Source organism: Pteropus alecto, unplaced genomic scaffold, assembly GCF_000325575.1.
Source record: "Pteropus alecto unplaced genomic scaffold, ASM32557v1 scaffold106, whole genome shotgun sequence".
NCBI classification, from domain to species: domain Eukaryota; kingdom Metazoa; phylum Chordata; class Mammalia; order Chiroptera; family Pteropodidae; genus Pteropus; species Pteropus alecto.
Genome location: NW_006442103.1, coordinates 793,580 through 817,344, shown reverse-complemented (window position 1 = coordinate 817,344; position 23,765 = coordinate 793,580). Strand labels below are relative to the sequence as shown.

Genomic DNA, 23,765 nt, shown 5'->3' with positions numbered 1-23,765 from the left:
TCTAGCCGCCAAGCATCTCTGTTTTCAGGTAGCTTGTTAAATAGGCCCCAGACTTCTACTAATCACTCTTCTTCATTTCATGTTGTTAAGTTAGCTTTAACTTAAAGCTAAATAACTCACCCCAGGACACATTAACTTATGTGTAAAAATGTACAAAACATTCAGCCTTACTTGTCTGATGGGTGAGATTCCACAAAATACCCGGCAAAGGGGCAATAAATTCGGGGTTGTAGGTCCTTCACTAGCCGAACCTTGTAGTTCAGGAGCTTCTTCCTTTCTGTTTTAATAAACTGGGCTTTCCATTCCTCTGGAATGACAGAGTTTAGGTTAGAGTCTCCTCTGTTCGGAAATCACAAAAAACAAAAGTTCTAGTGGATTGGAACTCTTTCAGGAGATAAAGTTGAGAGATGAATAATACAGAAATAGAACAAACCTCTGGGTCATTAGTGAAAATTCCCCCCAGTTTTATTTTGAAAATTTCAGTTGGTTAGTAGGAAAATATTACTAACCCAGCCAAAAACAACTAAACCCTCTCCTTGTTTATGGTCATTCCTTCGAACCCTAGCTGAACACATAGGGCGGCATGCGTGGTAGGACCTTGCATGATGTACATTTTAAGGGCATTGTAATTCTTGTAATTATTAACTCTTTGCTAACATGGAAATGGCTTTTTTTGTTTTGGTATATTATAAATGTAAAACATGTTTATAATACCCTCGCAATGCACAGAGTTTAAGAGCATGGATGATGGAGTCAGTTACGACAGGATAAAAATGCAGCTCTACTATGTAAATCCTTTAAGTTTGTTTCCTCCTCTGTAAAATGGAATCATGATGCCTGCCTCAGAGGCTGTTCTTTTGTTCATGTGCTCATTCATTCATTCATTCATTCATTCATTCAATTGAGCACCTATTTTATGCCAGACATCATTCTAGGCATTGAGAATACAGTGATGAACAAGATAAAGCAGGCCTCTGCTCTCAGGGAGCATCCATTTTAGTGAGAGAAGCAAATAAGGAACAAGTAAATAAATAATGTCATTTCAAAGAATGAAGATCAAGGAAGGAAGTAAAACAGGGTGATGGGAGAGAGAGGCTGGGGGAGGAGTGTGGAATAGAGGTACGTTCTGAGGCAGGGCAGTGAGTGAAGATGGTGTTGATTCAGAGAGCACAGGCATAGACACAGAATAAGGAAGTTGCCAACTGCGTGGAGATCAAAGGGAAAGTCCCAGGGCAGGGATGCACTGGTATGTTGGGTGTGGGGAGCAAAGAGCAGGCCAGTGTAGGCTGCTATACAGCAAACAAATGGGAGACAGGCAGTCAAGGAAGATGAGGAATTAGGCAGGGACCGGGGCATGTGGGACACTGTATCAGGGAGCTGTTCCTACTTTTATTGCTATGGAAATTTGATAAACACAGACAAGGATACAGAAAAAAGTAAGTTACCCATAACTGAGCCATAACCACTATTAAGATTCTAGTATATTCCAAACCATTTTAGATATCTGTGCATGTACTCACGCATATACACTCGCACAAGAATGGGATTATGCTAGTTATCCTTCAATAGGAATGTTTTGTCCCCCCAGTCATGCTGTTAACTCCCAAGGACAGTCCTTCCCTCTATCTCTTATGTGGTTATGTAATCTAGAAAGCAATGAATACAGACATATAGAGAAAAGGAAGGAACTGGACTGAGGCTTTCTTCATACTGCAAGTGGGCATTTTCTGTCACATTGTTAGACAGATATCACTTACCAAACATATTAATTTATTGAGTGGACATATATTGAAGACTTACAGCACTAGTATTGAGGATACCCAAATGAACAAAATATATCACCTACATACTTTCCCCCATCCCAGCCCCAGCACCACCTGTAGAGCCAGAGTAGAAGGGCCCCTGCTTGGACCCCACTCTCTTTTTTTCTAGCTCCAAGATACAACTGACATATGATACTGCATCAGTTTAAGTTGCATAACATGATAATTTCATACACATGTATTGTTGCTAAATGATTACCACAATAAGGTTAGTTAACATATCTATCACGTCACGTAATTTTATTTTTTGGTTGTAAAACATTTAAGATCTACTCTCTTAGTAACTTTTAAGTATATAATACAGTATTGTTAACTATGGTCACCACGTGTACCTTACATCTCCAGAACTTATTTGTTTTGTAACTGGAAGTTTGTATTCTTTGACCAGTATCTTGTCATTCCCCCTACCCCGACCTTCAGTGACCCCACACTTTAGAGGGGCTTCCTCTGGCTGTAGGCTTCCCCTGTATGAGCATTTCACAAGGCCAGGGAATGAGCCTACATCAAGTTGCACACAGCCTATTTTGAACCACATTCTAAGAGTACTTAAACCTGGATTGCCAATGTCAGATCTTTCCTGTCCTACTCTATGGTCTACACCATGAATCCAAATGATTCTTTCTCTGCCTATTCCTGAGATGCTCCCTAACCTCCTTAGTGTTTCATTCATGCTCCATCAGCATTCTTTGAGTTGGAAACTTAAGTTTGTATACCTGTGATTTGCAAGTCTGGATTTTCAATAAAATCATGAGCTTCTTGTGGGGGAGGGACCATGCCTTAATTATCTTTGTGTTTATTCTCACAGCAGCTGGTAAAGTGCCATGCCTGCTCCTTGGTTTCATTCATATAAAATATTACCAGTAAATTTTCCACCACTGAAAGTCATTGGAAATCCTGATGCTCCTCCAGCAAAATCACTCATCATTAGAGCAACCTTCATAGGCAGTCTTCCCCCATTGGGTCTGGTGCAGTCGACTGTATTAAGTATTTTATGACCTGTGGAAAAATAAAGTGGCACGAGTATTCAAGATGAAATCTTAAACACCAAAGTTTGCATTCCCAAGCCAAAAAAGTTTTCCACACACAGTGTGTAATCTGACTCATTATGATTACAGAAGAATAGCTTATGCCCAAGGAAAAAAAGTCAGATTTCAAAACCTAAGATCTTTACTATCAAATTCTGAATTTTCAAATGAATAAATTCATCCTGTTTGATGTGGTAGATTCTGGATGTCACATGAGGATGACTAACTTCAGTCCACTCTAGGGTCGTAGCCGACTATCTCCAGATGTTGAGACCAAAGAAATCAAGGGAAGGGGTGATTAGATTGATGCAAATTTCTTAATCTTTTACAAATGCCATTCCAAGCTCACGTTCAAATGATTGTTGGGGGGCAGTAAGACCAACTTCTCAAATGAAAGGCAGAAGTGTACAATTTTAGTACATGATAATATTTTAAGATGAAAGACTTATTTAATAAAGGCAGCTTTGAAGAAATTTCTATAGGTAAAATATAGAATATCTGTTGCCTCATTAAAAAAAAAAAGCTTTGTACCCATCACTACATAGAATACATTACTAGTAATTCATTCTCTGGAAAGATTATCTGAATCACAGCTCATTTTTCTAAGACAAGGATAGAATATATTATAGTCTATGTAAAATAAAGATGAAAGAAGATAAACATAGGATGAAGTTTCTGATAGTTATTATTATCCTTCCTAACAAGAGTATTTTTTATTTTTTATTGTTGATAAGGTTGAAAAAGTACCTTTGTATTCCACAATAATGCAAGTGTCCATCTCAGGATGAACGCCATCCATCAAGATCATGAATCGAAGATTTTTGTCTACCTGAAATTTAACGATAAAACCAGCGACTGTGTATGTCAGTTTAGCTTTTAATTTCTCTTTTTGAGAAAGCTGTCACCTCTGCTGGAAAGAAATCTCCTTAATTTAAAACTAAATGTATTATCCTGTACTATAGAGTTATACTATACTATATAGAGAGTCTTTTATTTTAGCTCAAGGGACATTTAGAATGGAGGTTATCTATACACAGTACTATGTACAGACAAAATAGGTCATTGTTTTTTAATCTTAAAGTGACTACTTTACCTAACATTCAACATGGAAACATAACTGAAAAGTGTGGAAAAAACATGGGTATCTCACCTGCTGCCATATTCCAAATGGCACTACATTGATATTAGTCAACTGAACACCACTCTGATTCATATTCCAAAATACAGGTCTTTCTGTGTTTCCAACATAAATGGGAATATCTGGTCTTTTTTCAGCAAGCTTCTTCAGTGTGGGGTAACTAGGATCAAAAGGATGGAAAGGTTGAAAGGTGAAAAAATAGGACCATTTAGTATCAGAAATAGTTTGCTCCCCACATCACATGTTGACCAACAAGTAAGGAACTGAAAAACCAGACTCATCAGAGTCCACAAGAATTTTTTCTCAAGGCTGACTGGAAAGGTGAGGGGAATCTCACCACTGCAGGCAGGTTTCCAGTCTTCAAAGTTTGACAGCTATACATAGGTATACAGAATGAATTCTTTTCCTTAAGGAGAGTCAATTACCAGCAGGGCGAGACAGTTAAATTTAGTGCAGAGAAAAATCACATTTAACATTTGTAGTAATCCCAACTTAGTATACGATTAAGTACACCACGCAAATATTTTTGAATACCTGTATAAATTAAGTCAATTTTCATTTATTGAGTGTTCATTATGTGAAATGATTATATACCACTGTGGGGCATGGCAAAAAAAGATGAATAAATTACATTACAAACAATGGTGATAGGTACTTTCACATGTTACTTTGATTCTCACAAAAAATTGAATTTTTCTTTGTTTTTATAAATAAACATATTCAGAAATAGACAACTAATAAATAGTAAGTTGGTAATCAAATTCAGGTTTTCAGATTCTAAACCTAGTGCTTCTATTAGAAGGCAATTCTCAATTTTAATGAATATGCCATATGGTTTCAGAATCATATTTATATAGAGTATCATGTCAGATGAAATAAGTTATTTGATCATGAGACATATAAACAAAGTATGTATATCAGCACTTATTAACTGTGCTGATGTTCAAGTTTCAGCACTATGTTAAAAGCTATCCAAATATATAGAATCCAGGGGCGGGGAAACCAGTAGGTTTTCTTCTCTAAAAGCAAAGGATTAAAAAAGTCAAGGATTCTTTGAATGTATCTTCAGTCTCTGGGTTCAGCATCTAAATCTCCTATTTTAAAGGACTTTGGGAATTAGGATAAATTACTCTAAAATGGATGTTTATGATATGTTTGTGATATTTTAATTGTTGAGAATTCTTACAGGCATCTGTTAATAATATCACCTATTACAATACTCACTGTTTTTACATAATAAAAAGTCACATATCTTTGACTAAAGACTGCTGTCTAAAGTACATTGGCCTTTCCCCTTGTTTTTGTGAATCAAAGAGGTTTCATTCATTAATAAAGTTCGGACAAGAAGAATGGGGCAAATGACCCCCATGTTTATTAGTTAATTAGGCAAGTAAGGATCATTGAAAAAAATAGACTCAATAGAGTAAAAATTAGGAGCCTATGTAACTTTTCAGCAATAAACTACTTTAAACTAATAAACACACTCCACAACCAACGTGTTATACTGTACTTGAGAACTTGTGTTTCAGTGTCTGACAACTTTGCCCACACAAGTACCTGAAATTAAAACTAAATTGGTTTTCAGGACAGTGATTGGGATATAATCAGACTCAATGACATGAAAAGTTCTTACCCTCCCTAAAATTCAGTGTGCTCCCATAGGCAATTGCATTATGAAATAGGCACTATGAATCAATCACCTCATGTATGTGCTATTGTTCTCACTGTAAATGCTGCATAAAATTAGCACCACACACGCTGTTATTACACAACGTTTGAACCCAGGGGTCTCATAAACATGAAGTTGTGCAAGTTTACTTTTAGGAGGTTGAGTGGGACAAAGGCATTACTGAGTAGACAAGTAGATTTTTAATCGTAGAACCACAGTACCCCAGTGAGCTGTGGTCAATTTGTGTGTGTTGCAGGTAATTTGTTGCTAAACCAGTTAATTAAGTTTTTAAGCCATTGCCTTTTAGAAAGATAAAAGAGGGTGTATTTGTGGCTTAGAGATCCTATGCTTTAGAATAGAAGATCAAGGGACCAGCCAACTGGCAAACAATGTGAACTTTGTTATATAAGGTCACAGAAAAAAATAATTCTTCTTTAATCCTTTTTAATTGCCTGGGTTAGGGGAGTTTCCATTTCTATCATCAGTGCCTCCTTGTTCTGGTTTCCATGAAGTGTCAGTTGAGGTTGACATAAGGTTAAAAGGCTGGGAGCTCAGTGTGGTTGGGACACTACAAAGCAGAAGTTGGCAGACCAGAGTTACCTGCTGCTGCCAGCTAAGAGAGGTTTTCATCTTTTAAAAATGATCGAAGAGAAAATAAAAAAGATGGCGATATTTTGTGGAACATGAAAGTATATATTTAAATGTCCTTGTCCATAAAAAAGGTTTTATTGGGACACGGTCGAGCTCTCTCAGGATTGTCTGTGGTTGCTTTTGTGCTACAACAGCAGAGTTGAGTAGTTGTGACACTCTCGTGACCACATGGCTTGTAAAGCCAAAACTATTCACACTCTGGCCCTCTAGAGAAAATGTGTGCTGATTCCTGCTATAAATGTTGAATTGAAAAAGGAAGTCAACTTTGATGATCCTTCAACCTAGACTTTTATCAAGTGGGCTGAGGGTGGGAAGTGAGAAAGTTGAAAGAGTTATTAACCCCTGTCCTCCTTCCCACCATAGCTCCTTCTTCACTCCCAATGGCATAAAGTGTGGAAACACTTTTAAACAAAGTGAGCAGTGATTGCAAAAGTGATTGCCTTTCCCGTAGCTTTTTCTTATGAGCTGAGGGTCAGAACTTCATTACCTCAGGTGGTCTGAGTGCATGTGACTGATGTAAATTAGGTCCGCTCGGCACAGCCTCTCCAGCCAGTCAGATGGTGGCTCATGAAGCAACCACCATCCTCGGGCAAAAGCAGGACCGATTAACCAAGGGTCAAACACCATTCTCTTGTCTCCCAGCTTGAGGTCCATGCAGGCATGAGTGAGGTATGTTATCTGTTGAGAGAGAGTGAAATTCAAATTATTGAATCATGACTGGCAAACAACAGAAAATTGAAAGGCTTGGGCTGGTTAGGTGACAAGTCACTTTGGAGAAGTTTGCTCCTGAGCATACTCAGCAAATAGGACTCAATTGAGACTCAGCAGGAGTCTTGATGTAGATACAACTCCCAGCTCAGGTCACTACTGTATTAGAATAGAAATTCTCATAGTTGGTTTTGGGTGTCAAACCAGTGGACTTACCTAGTTTTAACCAATTTAAATTATCTCCTAAATACTTACTTGCAGTCTGCACTGCAAAATATCTTTTGTGACCAGTCCTCCAAAGCACAATTTACAAGGAAAGGCAGTCAGAGATGTTATGACTGGCATTTGGGGGTTTAAATGCCAGAGAGATTGTGAATTAGAATATGAATGAATGATTCCCAGTGAGATTGGGTGGGTTGTCATAGCCTTGCAGCCTGGCTAAACAGGCTTACAAAGCTTTCTCTTCTAAATGATCCCCAACTCCTCACTTCAGGATGTCCATAAAACAGTGAATGGCCATAAAACAGTGCCTAAGGGCAAGGTACAGACTGGAGGATTCAGAATCAATTCCTCATTCCCTGCACCGAGAAGCCGTGACAAGGTAATAAACTGGTGAGAAAAGCCAAGAAATAAGGTGAGGAGAGGTCAAGGACATAAATTTGTTTTTATTATGCCTGTTCTGGGTTGGTTTCCATTTGTTTCTTCTATTTTTGCAAGCTTCCCAAACATTTCAGAAAAATAAATTTTGATTGTTTACCTCCCTCAAACTCCCAAAGTGAACTCTCTTCTAATGCCAGGAAAATACACAAGAAAGTTTGTAAAAGAATTTAGAGTGATTGCAGAAATACACAACTGGCCATTTTATCTGACAATGATGTGGTATCTGGGTAATTTCTAAACTTCTTCCAATAGTTTTGCATAATCTCCTTTGGGACTGCCTCTAAACGATTTTTTGTTTTGTTTTTTATTTTTCTGGATTTTTCCTTGTAATCCCTGCCAAGTTCTGAGAGTTCTTAAAAAAATTTGCTCAAGAGTTCATAATAACTTTACTATATATCCTAACTAGCCACATCAAAGAGTATTCAAGGCACTACAGGATGTAAATGTGTATGTAGTGGACATCTTAGTTTATTTTATATACATTATATACATACATACATACATATGTAAATGGACATTTTAGTTTTATTAAGAATTGTAATTTTAATATTTTCTTACTTGAACTTCCCCAAAAGCCAGATCTTCAGGTGATCTGGGCTCTGAGTCCCAGGGGTTGGGAGGATTAAGTTCTAGAAGTGAGAGTCCATTTTCTTCATCCATTTCAATAACTAGATCCAAAGGAAAGCAAATCCAAATGAACAAATATGACTTTAAAAGGCATCACTGAAATAGAAATGAACAGCCCAGATACACAGAGTACCAAAAATCAAAGGGAAATCAAAGCAAAGGCAACACTCATTTGAGTCAAGCAACATCTGCTGAGATGAAGGCTAAACACAAACACTAATTCATAATAATTTATGCATATTACGCTTCAAGAACTCAGTTGTGTCAGGGACACAGACACACACAAACAACCGCATTGCAATGAATGATTAATGGATGTAGTTTCAAGGTGCTACGGGAATGTACAGGGCGGAGCACCTAGTCTGGTTGTAAGAGTCGAAACAGATTTCAAATAGGAATTCATCCTCCAGCTAGACTTGAAAGATGAGATATTTGGGGCAGACACAAGAAAGATGACGATATGAAGAGGGATAAGAGAAGAGCATGTGCAAAGGATGGAGGCACGGAAGACCTTGGTATTCACAAAGTGACTGGTAACTTATGGCCAAGGAAACTGGTGTTTGAGTTCCACAAGACAGACAGGTAGCCAGAGTAGGTCATGAAGGAGCTTAGATACCATGCTGGGGAGGAGATTAGATTTTATATTGTGGCCATGAGGGGCCAATGAAGAATTGTGGCAGACACTGCTGGTGGCTTGCACAAAATTCACTCTCTCATTTTTCCTTACTGTTAGCATCTTAATTTTTTTTTTGTAGGAGTGGTTGATATGCCTATCTGAAAATCATGATTAAGTCAGAAAGATAAAGACAAATACTTCATGACTTCACTTATATGGGGAACTTAAAGATCGAAATTAAGAAAGATGATAGACTAAAAGTAAAAGGATGAAAAAAGATTTTTCATGAAAATGGAAACAAACAAAGCTGGGGTAGCAATATGTATACCAAACAAAATAGACTTTAAAAGAAAGGCTATAACAGGAGACAAAGAAGGACACAGGAATTCCACTTTTGGGTATTTATCTGAAAAAACCCAAAACACTAATTTGAAAAGACATATACATCCATACGTTCACTGCAGTATTATTTATAATAGCCAAGATATGGAAGCTACCAAAGTGTTCATCAATTGATGAATAAATAAAGAAGTAGTAAATATATATAATGGAACATTATTCAGCCAAAGAAAAGAATGAAATTTGACATTTGCAACAACATGAACGAACCTAGAGGGTATTATGCTAAATGAAATGTTGGACAGAGAAAGACAAATAACATGTAATTTCACTTTTATGTAGAATCTAAAAAACAAAATTAATGAACAAGCAAAACAGAAACAAACTCATAGATAGAGAACATTTTGATGGTTGCCAGATGGAAGGGGAGTAGGGGGTTGAGTGATAAAGGGAAGGGATTAAAAAGAAGCTGCAAAATAGTCAAAGGGATGTAAAGTACAGCATAAAGAATATAGTTAATAATATTGTAATAACTATGTATGATGCCAGGTGGGTACTAGACTTATCTGAGGATCACTTCATAAATTATGTAAATGTCTAACTACTATGCTATACACCTGAGACTAATATAAAATAATATTAAATATCAAATGTTATTGAAAGATAAAACAATAAGTAAGAAAAATCAAAATCAAAACAAATGAAAACAAAACCAGACTCACGGGTGAAAATGGGATAGGTAAATATAGTCAATAATGTGATAACTTTGCATGGTGACAGACGATTACTAGACTTAGTGTGGTGATCGCACTGTAAGATATACGAATGTCGAGTCACCATGTTGTACACCTGAAACTAATATAATATTGTATGCCAACTATATTTTAATTTTAAAAAAGCAGAGCAAAAACCTAAAAAAATTTTTAAAATAAAAATCATGATTTCGTAGGCCCCCTTGCAGTTGAGTGGCCACAGACATAGCTCTTGTGTATAGTACATATAGCTCTGGTGAGTAAGATGTGAGCAGAAGTCTACTGGTGGCAGTTCCAGGAACACTTTTATTTTCCTAACAAAGAAGGACCAATTCTAGGGCCCTGAACTGTTAACCCTTCATAGTTTCTCTTTCTTGTTTGGAACTTGGTTGCCATGCCTGGAGGAGCAGCGGCCATCCTGAGATCCTGAGGAACAGAGCCAAATACTAAGGATAATAGAGCAGGAAGATGAAAGCAACTTGGCCCCTTGACAAACCACAGAAGAGCCCAGGACTGCCTGCTTTCTAGTTTCTTGTGATGTAAGAAAAAAAAAAAAAACCCTATATGATCAGGCAACTCTTATTTGGGTTTTCTGCTAAAAGCAATACCTAACTGCTAAAGCGAAGGAGTATTAAAATCAGAACTTAATTTTAGCAAGTCCACTGTGAGAAACATGGGGAAGATTCACTGGAAGAAGGCAGAACCATATTTGAGAGCTCTCACCATAGTTTTGGGAGGCCATTAGTAATCTGCTCATGGGCGTGGGCTCAGGAGACAGATGGCCTTGTTAGGAGCCCACGCTCTCCCACTTAATGGCTTAGTAGCTGGGTGACCTTGGGCAAGTTTCTTGATTTCTCCATTCTTCAGTGTTTTCATCTTTAATCCTACTGCCTCCAAGGACAGTTTATCCTAACAAATGCCAGCAATTCTATTAATTGCAAACTTAAAGCAAATGAGGTCCTAGACCAAGGCAATCCTTGTGAAAACAGTGTCACTCACTACCCTGCCCTCAAAGTCATGCATTTTTCTACTTCCTTTGAAGCATATAAAAAACATTTTGCCTATACTTTCTAAATGAACATTCACTATACTCACTTAAAGACAACTGCTTATGGAAGAAACTGAGGTAAATATTACCCATAAAATGAAAATTTGTGCATCTTAAATTTTTTCCCAGTAATTGTGAATGGAGACTTATATATGCTGTCAAACTTCAATTTTCAAGGTCATTCTGAGGGACCGTAATGAAGAAAAAGACCCAATGTCTTCTTGTCTCTCTCGTTTCCCTAGCTTCACCTCATAGCTATGCACTTATATTCTCCCTCTCTGCCCCTGACAAAGTGATACTTGTTTAGACGGTATCTCAGGAAAGCTCTCCATGGTATCAGCACTACCCGCCCCTTGGCTTCACTGGGGACTCAGATGTCACCTTATCGAAGAGGGTTTTCTGACCACTCTATCTCAAATAGCGCTCTCCATCCCACAACAGTCATATCCCTCTTCAACCCTCCGCCCCTCGTTATTTTTCCTCCTAGCCCTTATCATCACTAGACATATTATATATTGTTTACTTATGGTCTTTCCCCCCTACAAGACTACCACCTCTGATGGAGCTTAGATTGTGGTTTGTTTGCTGCTATATCAATAATGTGCCAACAAGAATGTCTGGCTCATAATAGGCACTTGTTAAATATCTGTTGAGTTAACTTATTAATAAATGGTCTTAACTTTATGTCTTCTAAGACTCAGGGTTGCAAAGTCCCCTCTCTCAACCTAGGCACTGCTCCTGCCCAGACTTGGCACCTCAAGTTGAAGAATTTAAATATAAGATTATCTCAATATAAGCTGAAAATAAAATATACTTCTTCTTTATTTCTAAAAGAGCACTTTAAAAACTAGAAATATAATTATACCAGATAGTTTCCACTGGTCCTTGAGTAGGCGTAAGGAGATGGGATCTAGTGTGTGATGAATAGTATTAACCTCAGGAGTAGGGTCTGTACATTCACTGTAACCTATAACAGGAGTCGAGGAAGAATGTGTAGACACCGAGGTGGGTTGATAAATTTGATGGTAAGAAAATAACTCTGCATTACTGACTCCCCATTATCACATTCCAAGGTCAGTGTGAGGGTAAAATAAAATAATTCACACAAAGTACCTAACACTACACCACACCTGGTACACACTTAAAACATTCTGGATTAGGTCTTCCTTAGACTAGCATTCAAGGCCCTCCTTGCAATGTATCTTGTAGTCTTATATTCTACTACATTGATGTGTATACTCTATACTTCAGCCTGTGAAACTATACATGTGGCCCCAAACATGCTAAAGCTGCCCCAGCTGTGCCCTCTATATGAAACCCCTTTCTTCCTCTTCTCTGCATGATGAAACTGTGCCCATCTTTCAAAACCCAATGCATATGCCATTTCTAGCATGAAGTTTTCTATGATTCCCCCAATTAGATCAAATCTATTTTTTTATTCCCATAGTAGTCACTCTGAAATGGTGTGTCTAACACACTGCTGAGCAGTTTTAAGGATTGTCACAGTAACATTTCCTACCGATAAAATATTATTTTAATCCATTAGAATAGAGACAAATTCATTCCTATGACTAAGCCCTTCTTACTCTTATTTGTATAGGCTTTCTTGAGTAGAAGTGGAGTCAGCATACTGGGACTCAGATATAAACTGTAGTCTCTTATCTATGCAGAAAGAGTCATGGATTTTAAAGCACTCGGTTTCCCAGCCGAAGTTGTAAAGTTTGATCATAATTGTTGAGAGGATCATGAACATGAACATCTATCTTGTGTATGTTCACTGAAAAACTATTTGGAGCCACTATTCTGTAGCATGATGTATCTATGAAACCTATCAGAGCACCCATCTTAGTCAGTCACCAACTTATCTTAGCCACCACTCATGTAAATGTCATCTCATTTACACTGACTCTCTGTTACCCATCTTTGTATCTCTTAATAGCCAGTGCAATGTTTACTCATGGTCAGGTCTCAACAAATATTTGCTAAACAAATAAATGAATAAATGGAACTTTTGTTGAAATCATGTTTAGAATTTTTAGCGTGAGTTATAAAAAAAAAAAAAAAAAAAGACTGAATGTCCACAGTGTCAAAGCAGAATGTATCCAAAACTTCCAATGAGAGTAGAAACAAGTAGACGAGGAGGATCCACAGAATACATGTACCAACACGGATGGTATTTACCCAGCTCATCTTGACAGAAGCTGCCCGGAGGATTGATATACTTCATGGTGCTTACATCTAGCTTCCAGTTGTGCTTTGTGCATTTAACAGACCTGGATAGAAAGTTATGCTTAGGGTTAAGACACGGAGAAAATAAAAATTAACCTTATTAGGCTTAAATACATTATTGTATGATGAAATTAAATTAGATGGCTGAACACAACATACATGAAAGGAAAACTATTAAGAGGTAAAACTCAAATATCCAAGGAAATAGAGATAATTACCAGTAGGTGATTTTAAAAATGAAAAAAAAAAAAACCCATAAAACTCCATGTCACTAAATGACACGTGTTAGAGATCTACAGAACCAACAGAATAAAATGATCTTCACAGATGGCTCTTGTAGCTAAGCTAGATAAGATCCAACTGGGGCCAAAACAAGAAAAGAATGTTGTAGCACGCATGTGTCTATAATATGCAATCACTCCACAACCCTCGAGCCCTTTCTTTCTATAATGTACTAAACCTACGTTCAACTAAAGTTTCCATTTTCAAAGAGAAAAGATTTCCTTACAGTTTAAGATTTCAGAGCATGGTTGTCAGATAAAATACAAGATGCCCTGTTAAATGTGAATTTCAGATAAATAACGAATCATTTAAAAATATATCTCACACAATATTTGAGATACCCTGAAAATTTGTTGTTTTTCTTTGTACACAGCACTATGTTGCCCACAAAAGACCCGAGAAGACTGAAAACACACTGGAAGGAAAAAGCTGAGGTGGGAATGATTGAAACAAGGCAGGTGACTAGGTTGTACAGAAGCTTGAAATGCTAGGTCAACCATGCAGGCATGGCTGGTGCCAAGAATCAGGTTGGCAAGTGCCCCCACACCCAGACCTCCTCCCTGGTTCTGCCAGGCCTGGTTCCTCCTATCTTTTGTGCCATCACTGAAAACAAAACAAAGCCTGTCCTGGAATTGCTCCTGCACTGGGGAGGGGATCCATATGCAAGTTTCATCCAAGAAGTTCTTCCAGTACGAGTTCTTCCAAGAAATGACCAGAAGGGCCACTGTTCGGGGCAGGTATGGCTGGGGTGCTGCCATTTTTATTTTTTTAATTACAAGTAGGCTGCCAGTGAAATTCTGTCTGCTCTCCAGCAGAATTTGAAAAAGTCCTCCTCTACTTCTTGGGGGAGAGGGAAAAATACCTGAAGCAGTGTTGAGTCTTTGAAAACGAAACTGGTAAATAAACACTGAAACATGCCCTCCCAAAGGACACACATACCCTAGAAGTTTTACTGTTTATCAAGCCAGGAATAATTTTTAAATTACAGTTCTTAATGAGAGAGAGGAAAATCAAGTCAATGTCTCAAAATTTTGACATCAGAGAGATGCCCTAAATGAACACACATAAAAGTTAAGAATTTACTAGGGGAAATAATCTGTTGATTTATTTTTAATTTCTACATGAGCACAAGTCCTGCCAAATTTAATTGTAGGGAGGGTCACCAGGGAGGAAGCAAAGGACTCTCGGTACCTTCCATCCAAATCCTCGATATCTTTTATGAACAGGCCTCCTTGATGCTTGCACAGATTCTTGCATGCCCTCAGGTGGCTCTTGTTCTTATAGAAGATGTAATCCTTGCCTGTGCTCTTATTTCGAAAAAAGTTGATTCCTTCTTTGAGGTTGGCAACTTCAACAGGAGATAGATACAACAGAATCTCAGCTGTTTGTTCAATGCTATAAGAAGGCAAACATTAATAATGTTCAGATTTTAAGAGAGAATCATTTGGAACTCACAGCTCCAAACCTCTTTTAATTAAAGTATTTTTCAGCTGCTCCCTCTAAGTGGCCAGGTTTGGTGGCTCCGATGGTGCCCTCTCTCCCCTCTTTTAAATGTAGATTCTACTTGAATGTTCACCTCCCCTTTCCCAGAGAACTAAAGCCCTCTCACCTGCTCATAGTCAGCGGCCACCTCTCTGCCTCTCCCTAGGTATTTTGAAAGAATGGCAGTTGCTCTTTGTTTCTGTTGCTCATTTGCTTCCACGGGTGTTAGTAGAGAGAACGGAAGTGAACGCCTATTTACAGCAATTTCTTCTGATATGTTTCCTGCCTCTTTCAGAAGACTAACCCCATATTCAGCTCCAGGAACCCAGTCTGCTCTCTCCACCTCTAAGCCTCCTTCCACCTGAAATAGAGCTCTTTCCTTTTCACTGCTCAGTGCTACCCTTTAGATTAAAAAATACCTGTTATTCCCTCCTTGATTAAGCCTTTAATATCCCCCAGGTCGAGTTCAGCACATTTTCAAGGGTGTTACAGTTCTGTAGAACATCATAAGCTAGGACTCAGCACCTCGCCCTCTTTACTTAGACATAGAAGCTTTTGAAACACTCTATGTCTTCTCTACGTTTCTCTCTCCACCACTTAGCAGATTGCCTGTCTTACAGTATGTCTTCACTAGCGGTTACTTAACAAATGAACCCTTCCACTGCACTCAATTTTAATAATTTATAAAAAGCTCCAGCAGCAAATGCAGTATTTAATCTTTCATAATTTTTCAAGGAAGCTACAGATGTTACTCTTCTCAAGCCCTCGTTTCCACACAAACCCTCTTTATTATGAATCATAAGTGAATATACTTTTTGCCAAGAGACATTTCAAAGTATCTTTCTGCATATCCACAGTATGAAACCCTGGTGCGTGCTGTTGAATTTTACATTTTGCTCCAGGCTGAAAGTCAAAGTTCTCCTCATGAGTTTGGAGCGCAAGTAGATTTATGGCATTTTCACTTTCATTTTTAGAAGTACTGCAGATTTCTTAAAAAGGAAATAAAAATAATTTTAAAAACATACCAGAATACAGAATAATAGCGAAGCTAGTTCCATTTTAAACTGATGAGGCACAGCTCTATAACTGAGTATGCTCTACTTTCTCAAAGCAGATTCTCATCGTCAGTTCTAGCCCAAATTCTTTGTAATTCTGTTCACAATAAATTTGAAATGTTTCCAAAAACATATTTCAAATGCATTTGACAGGAAGGAAACCACTGTAAGCCTCATGAGTTTTATAAACTTTGTTTTTATGAGTACAAACATCTGACACCAAGCCAAAGTGAACACTGAAGCACTTCTAAGAATAAGTAATTTGAAAGGGTAAAAAGAAAACCTCTCTGAACATTTGGTTTAATTTGATTAAATGAATTACTTCACCAAAATTCTGTCAGATTACCAGCCTTCAATGCACTGTGTAAAGCAAGCTGGACTAACTACATCTTTGTTTACCAATTTCATGAGAATCTAAGGCATATTAGAACCTATAGCAAAGGAAAAAAATGTGTGCTTCTGTTTACACGCTTTTTTGGGGTATTTTTAAAGGTTAGTTTTTCCTAAAAGTAGATTTCAAAGATATTATGATGAATTTGATTACATTAAAATCAAGAAAGTAAAATTATAGTAAATTCTGGTTTGGGTATAAATAAAATATTTAAACTAAAATAATGTGAGTTTTTAGAATCTAATTTTCAATGTTTCAATACTTTAATGTTCTTGAAAAAATAGCCATTAAAAAATACACAAAAATATTTACTATATAGGAGCGCAGACATTTTTCCTTTTGCTTCAAACTTGGTGTCATGGCATGGCAGTGTCTTTAAAATTTTGATATTTTGTCATGAAGTTTTGGCCTTAATTTTCATTTTTAAAAATATTGTGTTAAAATAACATTCATCTTGATTATATTTATTTCATAAATCTAGGAATCATCTAGAGCAGGGGTCCTCAAACCTTGGGCCGTGGACCAGTACCGGTCCATGGCCTGTGAGGAACTGGGCAGCACAGAAGGAGATGAGTGACAGACAAGCAAGCTAAGCTTCATCTGTGTTTGCAGCTGCACCCCAGCACTAGCATCACTGCCTCAGCTCCACATTAGATCATTAGGCATTAGATTCTCATAGGAACACCAGTCCCTGGTGTCAAAAAGATTGGGGACCGCTGCTCTTGAGGGTTAAGCCCCAAGAAAAAGGGGTAGGGGAAGAAGAAGCAATTTATTCAGAATTGTCAGTCTATAAGTGCATTTTGCTACCCATCATTTCTTAATTAGATTTCTTTAGTTTTGTTTTAAATGGGAAGATGTTTGGTATTGTGTTCACAGGAAGGTACATTCCATGAAGACTGAGACACACAGTGTTTGTCATGTGGTAGGTGCTCAGTAAATAGCTGGCAAGTGAAGGAATTCCTTCACAAGAATGAAATATGTCCTCAATGTTTCAAATTGGGGAAGTTCACCCATGGCTCCCTGTGACATTCATTGCTGAGTTTGAGAATTACCATTTAGACAAATGATGTGGACATGCTTCCAAAAGTCAAAGATCCATGAAGAGGACAGGCAAATTGGCGTATGTAAGTTTTAAAAAGCAATTTAGGAGAGTTTTTTTAATACCATGCAAAAGTAGAGGCTATTCCTCCATTTATTCAAATCATCTTGTTTGCTCTTCATTATGGCTTGAAAATATATTTTTTCATAGTGGTCCTATGTATATGCTCATTAATTTTCTTAGTCATTATATAGCTTTTGCTGTGGTTGTGATTAATGTCATCGTTAATTTTATTTTCTAATCAATTATTTCTGGTATACAGAAACGCAGCCAATTTAAAAAATTGTGGTAAAAACATATAACAAAAAATTTACCATATTAACCATTTTTAAGTGTACATTTCAGTAGTTTTAAGTATATTTCACATTGCCGTGCAACACATCTCCAAAATTTTTCATCTTGCAGAACCAAAATTCTATACCTATTAATTAAACAATATTTTCCTCTCCCTCACCCTCTGGTAACTACTGTTCTACTTTCTGTTTCTATGAATTTGACTACTTTAGATACTATATATAAGTATAACCATACAGTATTTGTCTTTTTATAATCAGCTTATTTCAGTTAGCATAATGTCCTCAAGTTTAATCCATATGGTAACACATGACAGGAGTTCCTTCCTTTTTAAGGTTCAGTAATATTCCATTCTATGTACAGACCATATTTTACTTATCTGTTCATCGGTCAATAAACATTTGTGTTGCTTTCACCTCTTGGCTATTGTGAATAGTGCTGCTATGAACATGGTGTGCAAATATTTGTTCAAGTCCCTACTTTCAATTCTTTTGTGTTTGTAACCAGAATAGGGATTGCTGGATCATATGGTAATTCTATTTTTAAAATTTATTTATTTAAAATATTTTCCCCAGCTTTATTGAGGTATAATTGACAAATAGAACTGTATACATTTAATGTGTATAACATAATAATTTGATATATGTATACATTTTAAATTATTACTACAATCAAGTTAATTAACACATCTGTCACCTCACGTAATTACCTGTTTTCTTTTCCCTCTTTTCTGTGATGAGAAACTTAAGATCTATTCTCTTAGCAACTTTCAAGTGTACAGTACAGTATTATTAACTGCAATCACCCTGCTGTATATCAGATCCCCAGAACTTATTCATCTTATAACTTGTACCATTTGGAGAGCTTTTTTTTTTATTAAAGAAAAATGTAAAGTAAATATTAAACAAAGAAAATACGCAGATGGCAAATAAACATACAAAAAGATACTCAACATCATTTGCCATTAGGGAAATGAAAATTAAAACAAAATGAGATACCACTACATACCTATTAGAATGGCTAACAATTTTTTTAAAAAAACTGACAATATTAAATGATGGCAAGGATATGAAGCAACAGAAACTAACACATTGCTTGTGAGAAGAAAAATGATACAGCAATTTTGGGACCTAGTTTTGCAGCTTCTTACAAAGCTTAATATAGTCTTACCATATGATCCAGCAATCACTCTGTAAGATATTCACCCAACTGATTTGAAAACTTCTGTTCACACAAAAACCTGCACAGAAATGTTTATAACAGCTATATTAATAATTGCCAAAACTTGGAAGGAACCAAGATGTTCTTTAATAAGTGAACAGGTAAACTGTGGTGCATCCAAACAATGGAATATTTGGTGAAAAAAAAGAAATGGGCTAAGGGTTTCAGACTTCTAGTTTATGGTCCAACATATAAGGAGCTTGAAAATAGTTACTCTGCCCTACTAACAAGTAAAAAATGGAATAAACTAAAAACCAACAACTCTTCTTATATTTATCAAAGAATCGAGGTCATAGAGCAAATAGCTGTCCCCAAAATTAGAGAGACAATAGGGAGGTACAGAGAATCACACCTTACTGAGGGAGAAGTCTACAAGTGAAAATCTCTATGTGGACCAATACCGTATTTCTTTTACCCAGTACATCATATTCAATGTGCAACAAAATATTACAAGACATGCTAATAGGCAGAAACACAGTTCGAAGAGACATAGCAAATATCAGAATCAGATTCAGATGTGGCAGGGATGTTGGAATTATCAGATTAAAATTGAAAAAAACTACTATTAAAATGTTAAGGGCTCTAAGAAAAAGTAGACAATATTCAAGAACAGATGAGAAATATAAGCAGAAGGATGGAAATTCAAAGAAGGAATAAAAACAGAGATGAAGAATGCCTTCAATAGGATTGTTGGTAGATCTGTCATGGCTAAGGAGAGTCTCTGAATTTGAGGCGATGGCAATAGAAACTTCCCAAACTGAAAAGCAAAGATTAAAAAAAAAAAAAACTGAGAAAAATGAAACAGAATATCCAAGAACTGTGGTACAACTACAAAAGGTGTAACATACGCATAATGGAAATACCAGACAGAGAATAAAGAAAGGAACAGAAGAAATTCTGGAAGCAATAATGACTAAGAATTTTTCCCAAATTAATGTTGGATACCGACCTACAGATCCAGGAAGTTCGAAGAATACCAAGAAGGATGAACGCCCTCCCCAAACCACACCTAGGCATGTCACATTTAAACTGTAGAAAATCCAAAATAAAGAAAAAATCTTGAAAGATAATAGAAGGAAAAATCATCTTACTTATAGAGGAGCAAAGATAAGAATTACATACTGCTTCTCAGAAACTACACAAGCAAGAAAAGAGTGAAATTAAATTAAGTGTTGAGAGAAATCCACTGGCAACTTAAAATTCTGTATCCTGCAAAATTTTCCTTCAAATGTAAAGGAGAAATTGAAGACTTTCTAAGACAAACAAAAATTGAAGGAGTTTGTTACCAAACTACCTGCCTTATAAAAAAAAGTAAAAAGCAGTTCCTTAGAGAGAAGAAAAATCAAGTAGGCCAGAAACTCAAAGCTATATAAAGAAAGGAAGAACACTGAAGAAGGAATAAATAAAAGTAAAATAACATTTTTCTTATTCTTAATTGACATAACGGATAACAGCTAATTCAAAAAATAGCAACAATGTATTTGATGATTACATCTATATATAAGTGAGATGGATGACAATGATACAAGGGATAGAAAACGGGCAGTAAGACTACTTTGTTATGATAAGGTATTTGCACTACTTGGGAAGTGGTATAGTGTTATTTGAAAGTGGACTTGGATTAGTAGGAAATGTATATTGCAAACTATAGGACAACTACTAAAAAAAGTTTAAAAAATACTGTGATTGCTATGCTATGAAAAGAGAGAAGATGGAATCATATAAAATGCTCAGCTGAAACCACAAAAGGCCTATACATGGTGTCAGATGGGTATTAAAACTTATCATGGCGATCACTTCATAAGTTATACGAATGTCTAATCACTATGTCGTACACGTGAAACTGATATAATATTGTATGTCAACTGTAATTGGAAAATTAAAAAAAATTAAACCACAAAAGTCAGAAAAAGAGTGGAAGAAAAAATAGAAACAGAAAAAGCAATAAGTAGAAAATAGTAACAAATATGGTAGTTGTTAATCAAACTTATCAATAAACACTTTAAGTATCAAAGGTCTAAACACACTAATCAAAAGAAAGATTGTCAGACTGGATCAAAACACAAGACCCAACTCTGTGTTGTCTACAAGAAACTCACATTAAATATCAAAAAGCATATTGGATTAAACATGGAGGAGTGAGAGACATCCCCAGATCTCTCCTCTTGAAACAACAGTAAGCTGAATATCTAAAACTCAACAAAAAAACACCCGAACTGCACACCAGCATGTATGAGCGTGGGATCTGCACAGAACCCCTGGTGTTGGGCATGGACTAGGAGAAACAAAGAAGCTGCCTCTCACAGCTGGAGCTCCGTGTAGGAGGAGGCGGAAGAGAGAAAGTGCTGCGACTTCCCTGAACAGCCCTGCCTGGGAGTGCTGTGAGTTCCATGTGGCCAGTGGCAGTGCCCAGTCATCAGGGCAGAAGTCAGAGAAACGAGGATGGCAGAGAAGCGGAGACAACAGAGAAACAACAGTTCATTTTTAGAAGCCATGGTTGCAAAACCATGGCTGAGCCACAACCCCCATCCCCCAACCCACAGGGCCTCTCGCCCCATACCCACTGAGACCGATCACCGAGGAGTCCCAGGGGAATCTGAGCAAATGCTACCGAAACTGTCGCTAACACTGACAGGAACTGAGACTGAAAGTAGCCAGCATGATTAAACATCTATAAAGCAGGGAAAAAAGACATTATTCAGCTTTATATAAAGCAGAATCCAAGAGGCTTAGATGTCGCCTACTGAAAAACCAAAAAAAAAAACCACCTTATTTGCAACAGGCTTTAATAAATCTTCTTTCTGAAAAAAGAAAAAGCAGAACACATTTCCGTTAATGCCCAGGCAGAGAAATAGTTCATTAAACACCATGAACAACCAAGGTGACAAGGCATCTCAAAAAGAAAGAGAAAAATCTCCAAAAAATAAGCTTACGGATACAGAAATATGCAACTTAAATGACAGAGAATTCAGGATGGTACTTCTGAAAAAACTCAATGAGATCCAAAACAAATCATATCAACAATTTCAGGAATTGAAAAAACAACTAGATCAGCAGAATTGTTCTTTAGCAAGGAGATTGAAACCCTCATAAAGAACTAAATAGACCTTCTGGAAATAAAGAACACACTACAAGAGTTGAAAAATAAAATAACAAGCTTGGGAAATAGAGTTGACCAAATGGAGGAAAGGATCAGTGATCTCAAAGACAGAAAACTAGAAATAAATCAAAAAGAAGAAGAGAAGAACCGAAGAATGACAAATAATGAAAGAGAAATACAAGAACTAGCTGATACCATCAGGAGAGGAAACATAAAAATAATGGGAATTCTCGAAGGGAGGAAAAGGAGCAGGGACTAGAAAGCATTTTCAGACAAATAGTTGATGAGAATTTCCCAAATCTAAGGAATGAGTTGGAGTTTGGAATTCAAAAAGTCAATAGAACATCCAATTATCTCAACTGAAAAAGGCCTTCACAAAGACACATTGTATGAAAATTATCAGCACTCAATGACAAAGAAAAGATTCTCAGGGCAGCCAGGGAAAAGAAGACGGTAACCTATAAAGCAAAACCCATTAGATTATTGTTGGACTTAGCACAAACTTACAAGCCAGAAATGAGTGGAATCAAATATTCAAACTATTAAATGAAAGGAACTACCAGCCAAGAATAATGTACCCAGCAAAGCTCTCCTTTAGATATGAAGGAGAAATAAAGACTTTTTCAGACATATAAAAATTGAAGGAATTCTCCACTACAAGGCCTGCGCTATAGGAAACACTGAAAGGGGTCAGCTCACCTGAATAAATTGAAAAAAAAAAACATAATTAGGAATAAGATGACTAGCATGCTGATAAAAGCAGAGGAGTGCAACCCTTACTAGGAACAGGGCATTAGAAACTTAAACAATAAGAAGAGATTTGCTATAGCAAGACAGTAATGAACGTTCAGTATACTTAGGGACAAATTGAGACAACAATCACCAGAAAGGGGAAGATTCAAAGATCCATATTCACAAAGGGGAATGGAGGTAAGGCACACGCAGAAGAAAATTGATGACTGTGTATATATAACTATCCATATTCACAAAGGGGAATGGAAGTAAGGCACACGCAGAAGAAAATTGATGACTGTATATATATAACTATTTGTAATAGTAACCACACGCCAAAGATACTTCAGAACTGAAGTATTTAACATAAAACAAGAAGGACCAGAGAGAAAACCCACAAAACCCTACCAAAATACAGAAAAAAGAAACACAAGGATTAGGAAGCAATGGAAACACTGAGCTACCAGAAAGCAAAAGACAAAATGGCTATAAGAAGACCTCATATTTCAATTATTACTCTAAATGTAAATGGACTGAACTCACCAATAAAGAGATACAGAGTTGCAGATTTGATCAAAAAACAAAACCCAACCATATGCTGTCTCCAGGAGATACATCTCAGCTCCAAAGACAAATATAGACACAAAGCGAGAGGGTGGAAAATGATATTTCAAGCAAATGGCATTCAGAGAAAAGAGGGAGTAGTGGCACTAATATCGGATAAAATAAACTTCAAAATCAAAAAGGTAAAGAAAGATATTGAGGGACACTTCATAATGATAAAGGGAATCATGCACCAAGAAGACATAACACTTATTAATGTC

The 23,765-nt window shown here is 36.8% G+C and overlaps 1 protein-coding gene across 1 annotated transcript in view; it reads right to left on the bottom strand.

Moving 5' to 3' along the window:
* LOC102894513 (cytidine monophosphate-N-acetylneuraminic acid hydroxylase) overlaps positions 1–15,244 on the bottom strand; it is a 38,371-nt gene extending 23,127 nt beyond the window's left edge. Inside the window, exons 1-9 of the mRNA XM_006919525.3 lie at positions 15,177–15,244; positions 14,759–14,962; positions 13,238–13,329; positions 8,233–8,342; positions 6,794–6,984; positions 3,999–4,146; positions 3,596–3,677; positions 2,682–2,819; positions 172–307 (exon numbers count right to left, since the gene is read on the bottom strand). Of these exons, the coding sequence (XP_006919587.1) occupies positions 172–307; positions 2,682–2,819; positions 3,596–3,677; positions 3,999–4,146; positions 6,794–6,984; positions 8,233–8,342; positions 13,238–13,329; positions 14,759–14,962; positions 15,177–15,184 (1,109 nt within the window). The 5' untranslated portion in view covers positions 15,185–15,244. The remainder of the gene's footprint in view (positions 1–171; positions 308–2,681; positions 2,820–3,595; positions 3,678–3,998; positions 4,147–6,793; positions 6,985–8,232; positions 8,343–13,237; positions 13,330–14,758; positions 14,963–15,176) is intronic.
* Positions 15,245–23,765: the final 8,521 nt, after the last annotated feature.